The sequence below is a fragment of the Microtus ochrogaster genome, unplaced genomic scaffold, assembly GCF_000317375.1.
Source record: "Microtus ochrogaster isolate Prairie Vole_2 unplaced genomic scaffold, MicOch1.0 UNK4, whole genome shotgun sequence".
NCBI lineage: Eukaryota > Metazoa > Chordata > Mammalia > Rodentia > Cricetidae > Microtus > Microtus ochrogaster.
The window spans coordinates 10,581,102-10,587,216 of NW_004949102.1; the positions used below are offsets into that span (position 1 = coordinate 10,581,102).

The 6,115-nt window shown below is 39.9% G+C and overlaps 1 protein-coding gene and 1 pseudogene across 1 annotated transcript in view; one reads left to right on the plus strand and one right to left on the minus strand.

Moving 5' to 3' along the window:
- Positions 1–6,115, plus strand: part of Exoc4 (exocyst complex component 4) — a 719,572-nt gene that overhangs the window by 662,532 nt on the left and 50,925 nt on the right. Inside the window, exons 16-17 of the mRNA XM_005365800.2 lie at positions 348–526; positions 2,320–2,479. Of these exons, the coding sequence (XP_005365857.1) occupies positions 348–526; positions 2,320–2,479 (339 nt within the window). The remainder of the gene's footprint in view (positions 1–347; positions 527–2,319; positions 2,480–6,115) is intronic.
- LOC106144308 lies at positions 1,319–1,815 on the minus strand (annotated as a pseudogene).

Below are 6,115 nucleotides of genomic sequence, written 5' to 3' on the forward strand. Positions count from 1 at the left end.
TGTGCACCACCACCGCCCAGCCACACAGTCTTGGCATTGAAAGAATTCCAGAAGTCATCTACTGCTTATCAAGTATTAAATGAAAAAACCTCATAGATGCCTGCTTGCTTCAAATCTCTCGAAATGGGGGGCGGGGAGGAGGCAGAAATTTTTTCAATTAAAAAAAATCTCTCAACTGTATAGCTAAGATAGCATTTTGGTTTAAAAAAAAAAAAACCCCTGCTGGGAGTCTAGGTGCAATGCACAAGGCCACAGCTGCTTCAGATAGTCTGGTGCTCTTTCCTAAGCAGACCCTTGTCTTCATGGGGAAATTTTCATTTTCGTTTGCTCTCCTCTTTCTCTTTCAGAGTTCATTGTTTCCACTATCTCATCCCTCTGGCCAAGGAGGGGAACTATGCCATTGTTGCCAATGTGGAAAGTATGGATTATGACCCTCTGGTGGTCAAGCTCAACAAGGACATCAGTGCCATGGAAGAGGCCATGAGCGCCAGCCTTCAGCAGCACAAGTTCCAGTATATCTTTGAAGGTCAGAGCTTGCCGTTGTGTCTAGGAGCGGGAGGGTACTTTTGAAAGGTACTTGCATATAACTATTTTATGTAGTATTGAACCATCCATCATTCTTCAGTCTATATATCCTATCCAAAGGAGTCCTGGGGCTAGAAGGATGGCTCAGCCACTAAAGGCGAGATTCACAACCAGAAAGGCCGAAGGAGTCCTTTTAGGTTTACTGATGTCTTCAGATACCCTCTGCCAAATTTCATAGACTATAAGGCAGTCATTAAGGGCTGGAAATTTGGCTCAGTTGGTAGAATATTTGGCCTAGTGTACACAAGAAGCCTTAGATCAATCCCTAGCATATATAAACCTACCTAGCATGCATGTAATCCCAGCATTTGAGAGGTGGAGGCAGGAGGGTCAGGGTTTGATGCCAGCCCATAATATGTAAGACACTCTCTCTCTCTCTCTCTCTCTCATATATATATATATATATACATATATATGTGTGTATATATATATATATATATATATATATATCTCCAAACAAACAAAACAACATAATAGGACAGTCCTTCAAATGTAAGAACAAACCATTTACAGGACCCCAGAGACAGGACCCCAGAGCTATCTGTAAATGTCTGTTGAGAATTTAGCAGTGAACTCACAATCTATTTTTCCTAAATGCTCTGTTTCCATCTGTTACTATGTTACATATTCACTCTATTGCCAATGCTGAAATCTATTAGCATTGTTGCCAGGAGCCCATATTTTATTGGTTGATTCTTTTTAAAATTGACATTTTTGTTGTTTGTTTGTTTGTTTACCGTCCAGGTCCTTTATTTCTTTTTATACTTTCATATACAATGGGTCCCAGCTGTTCATGCTCCTTTCTGTTAGATCTCACAAGGTATGCTTCTCTGGGTGGAGCAGGTTGGTGCTTCAACTGAAGCTGGGTGCCTTTGGTTTTCCTTTTCTTCTGATTGTTTTCCTTCACCCACTTCAGAAAGCTGTTTCAGCTCTTCGCATCCTTGATGTGCTCAGTCTGCACATTAATGCTCTTGGCAAGAATCTAACCCTTAACTTGTTTGTTCACAGCGATGCCCATGGCATGCTGGGTGACACTAGAAAACTCTTCTGTTTTTGCTGTGGTAACACTTATGGGCCTCTTTTTTTGTACAGTATCCATTTCCTTGATGTCTACAATATCGCCTTTCTTGTAGGTTTGTATGTGTATGGCCAAAGGAACAACTCCATGTTACCTAAAAGGCCCAGAGAACATACAGTAGGTGCCCCTCCTTTCTCCCCCGTGTTCGTCATTTTGACGAGTTACTAGAAGACAGCTAATGATAGAAAGCAAGTTATTAGCATTTTTGTTTATAGTGCTCAACTTAGGACTGATTTTGCTTTTATATATGTAGGCTCCCAATTATGTTCAGAGCCAAATGTGTATTTTCCTGTTTCATGAGTAGAGGAGACCAAACAGATCTCTCTAAATATCTGCACATACAGTACAGTTCCTTTGTATGTCCTTAGCTTATAGCACCCTGGCTTTTTCTTGAAGCCCTTATGGTAAGACTTTAGGTGAACATTACAGTGCTGGGCTGGGAATATGCCAAATTTAGCTGACTACAGTAGGTTTTCCATTCTGTGTAGAAGTATCATAAAATTATTGTAAGATTTGCTATGGCAATTGGGCTACATGTTTTCTTGAGTCACTTAAATCTGTGCAGGATAAAAAAGAATAATCGTATATACAAGTTTAAGCAAGATGCCACTAATATATCTTTCTTGTCTTCTCACTATACTGTGCTGACCCCTCAGGTCTGGGACACCTCATCTCCTGCATCCTCATTAATGGGGCCCAGTACTTCCGGCGCATCAGTGAGTCTGGCATCAAGAAAATGTGTAGGAACATTTTTGTTCTTCAGCAGAATTTGACCAACATCACTATGTCACGGGAAGCAGACTTGGACTTTGCAAGGTACGGGGAAATACTGGGCTAGATTTCTTACTCTGAAGCTCATTGCCTATAATGAGCTGCTCTTTGCTAAAAAAACCTTATTTAAAAAAAAACAAACAAGAAATGTGGCTGGAGAAATAGTTCAGCAGTTAAAGCACTTGTGCAAGCAAGAGGACCAGAATTTAAATCTTTTTTACTTTTCTTTATTTTATGACAGAGGCAGGGAAGAGCGGGATAGGGGAGTGTATACCATAGAGCGTTTGTGGAGATAGACCAGAGGAGAACCTGTGATTCTGTCCTTCCACCATGGAGGTTCTCGGATTGAGATTGCATCATCAGTCTTGGTGACAAGACTTTGCCTGCTGAGCTGCCTCGCTGGCCTCAAACTTAAGTTTTTCATACTATTACATTGGTGACTTTTTACTGAGTAAAAGAGTAATATAAAACATTTCACAGTAAATGTAAGGTGATAATCCTTTGGCCTACAGAGAGTGATATCTGGCCTATCTTCTCCTGCCTTTGCGTATATGTAAACAATACAAACATATGTGACTTTTCACACATACACATGCATATGATTTTCCTTTTTACAAATTTGTGACTATGTTAACGTAACTTAAACTGTATTCCTTGCATTCTACCATATCAATAATAATCTTTGAAAACATGATTTTTCAAATACTAATGCTTCTAGAAAATACTACTTTCAATAAGTAAACAAAATCCATGGTATAAATTAATAGGAGTTTGTTTTCTAATCACTTTGGCTATCAGCAATTTTGTGTTTTGTTTGTCAAATGACAAATGACAAACAAGTACTGGGGTCAGCTTTGCATGTGCCTGTTCTGACGCTGCTTCTAATTTGACCCAGTTAAGACCCGTCCAGTTTTCTTCCAACAGGGAGAGGAGTCATTGCCCTTTTTCTTCTCAAGGTTTACTTGTCTCAATTCTTAATGCTCTCTTTTAAGACACTTTTTCAAACATTAGGGTTAATTTTATTTTACTCCAGTTGGTCTCCACATTGTACATTAAATATTCAGACCTTTGGTGCTTTACTGACAAGTCAAGCTGTTTTGTAGAATGTGGAAAACAGTACATTAGCAAACCCTCCACTTTCCCCCCATGCTCTGTTACTTACAGTTAGGTGAATTAGTCCATAAACTTCATTTTTTAAAGCTTTTTTTAGCTGGGAAAATGTTTGTTTTTAGTAGTCTGGAATGTTTCTGCTTATTTGTTATTTCTGGTTTTTCCATTTGACTTTGAAATTCCTCTAGAAGTTCAGGAAAAATTGAAGCAGTTTTTGAGTACTTAAGAGAATTATACAGCACCATGTAACTTTGACAGTGATGACGGGCATTTGCACTGGGGGCTCTTTGCTTTGAAAGTAGCCCACATATAATCCTTTTATGTTGTATCACTACCCATTTGCTTCTCTGCTCCTCTCTTCCCCTATATTTTTTTTCTCTATTTGCAGGAGTGTGTGTGTGTGTGTGTGTGTGTGTGTGTGTGTGTGTGTGTGTGTGTTCATTAAATTCCATGTTTTAGGATAGATTTGGTGGAAAGCCTTCCTTGTTCAAATTAGAGAAACCAGGTGTGACTGAATGCTGCATTTATTTGGCCGCTCTTAGGGGAAATGATCTCATTATTGAATTAGTCTATCCATAATAACATTGACAAGGGGAAGTTAAGAACATGGAGGCCTGAGGGATACAAAGAGCCATTACTAATTCTCTGAGGAATATAATTCCTAAATTCAATCATCTTTTTTTAAATGATTTTTTTTATTTAGCTGAAATAAGTAAATTAACACAGTTCTTGGCAGACAGTATGGGACCCAAACACGTACTGAAAACACAGCGTCTGCATCCTGAGCACTGCCGGGGCAGCACTGAGATTGGCATCAGCGGCCGTGTCCAGTGAGGGGCTTCTGCAGGATGTAATTGATGGCAACTCAGTCATGCCTTTCACAGTTGGATTTCTGAGTTATGTCCAAGGAGCACATAAAAGGTGGACATCACCACCAGGGAGGGAGTGTCCAATGTTACCCCTATTCTGTAATGGATTATGTAAGCTGGTATAAGCATGTAGCATGGATTCTATGCTCCAGGAGATTCAGAGACTGTCTCTCCTTACTAAATGGGCAGTTTCACACAGTTTCCTCAGTGTTTGGAACAGAGTGAATGGTCACTAGATATGGTGAGAACGTGAGTAGATGCCAGCTCAAGGCTGACAAAGAGTTGATAAAATGTCAGCAAATATAGTCAACTTTCTATCCACTCATAAGGAACAAGAGTGTCTCAATTTTATAAAACAGAAGATAGTACTAAAAGTAGTAATGTAGCCCTGCCAGCCCATGCTCCCTTCCTTTCTTATTTGCGCTTGTTCTCATGTGAACGTATTTCAGAGCCTTATTTTTCCCCTCCTTTTTGAGTTAGGAGCTGGTTTTCTGAAATGGGCTCCATCAATTCTACCAAATTTGAAGTTGTGTAAAATAGATACCAAAATCGCCAGGATTAACAGACTGCAGCAGTGTGCCTCGGTATTCCTCCAGCAGTGTCTAATCGAGCATGGATAACAGCATTTGTGTTTCCAGGGACTCTATAGAAATGTTATCTTCTAACAAGTAATTAATCACCAGTCGCCATGCGTCAGAAAACTGACTTAACAAGAAGGTGTATAGCACTTGTGGGTTTTTTTTTTCTTTCTGCAGCTGCCTTCCTGGCCAGTCAAAAATATAGCATCCTTTTGTACTAAAGAATTAATGGATATGGAATGATTCTACTTCTGTTGATTCTTCTGATGGGACATGGCCCAGGATTACTGAGGGCTCTGTCCTCCATGGTGATGATCACTTCTGTTTTGCTGTAGTTTTTATCTTTATCCCACTGTTGATTTTTGGAATCAAAAAGAACTTCTTACCAAGAAAATTATAGCAGATTAACTGGAAATTTTTGGGTCTCTAAATGTGTGTGTGTGTGTGTGTGTGTGTGCGTGCATGCATGTGAGTGTGTGTGTGTGTTTACATCCACCACAGCTCATCTGAACTTGAGCTACAGTGTTCATTTACAGAAATAAGCCACCAAAGCCACCATGGACCATGTAGTAGGAAGATAGAGAGTGCAGCAAGAGTGTAGCAAGGTCTGATGGGATTTGTCTTGCAGTCTTTGTAGATGAGGTGAAGCCCTTGTTCAGTAAGAATGCCCCAGAGTTTTCCCCCAGGTTCTCTCCTCTTCTCTTTCTCAAGTCTTCCTTCTTTTGGGAATAGATAATAATTTGTTTGGATTTGGTATGGGTTTTGTTGGATGTTTTTGTTTGTTTGTTTGTTCGGTTGGTTGGTTGGTTGGTTGGTTGGTTGGTTGGTTTTGGTTTTTGTTTGTTTGGATATCTATAGTTTTTGTTTGGGGCATTTTTTTGGTTTTTGTTTTTATTTAGGTTTTTGGAGATAGGGTCTCAATACATAGCACTGGCTGTTCTGAACTTGCTATGCAAACCAGGCTGCCCTGGAACTCACTGGTGTCCGAGTGCTGGCTTTGAAGGCATAGCTACTAAGCCTGGCAATTCTTTATTTTGTTCTGCATTTCCCACACCGCTTTGCTTCTTGCTTTATGGCCACTTCCTCTCCCCCCCCCACTATATTTTGCATTTTTTTTTTTTTTT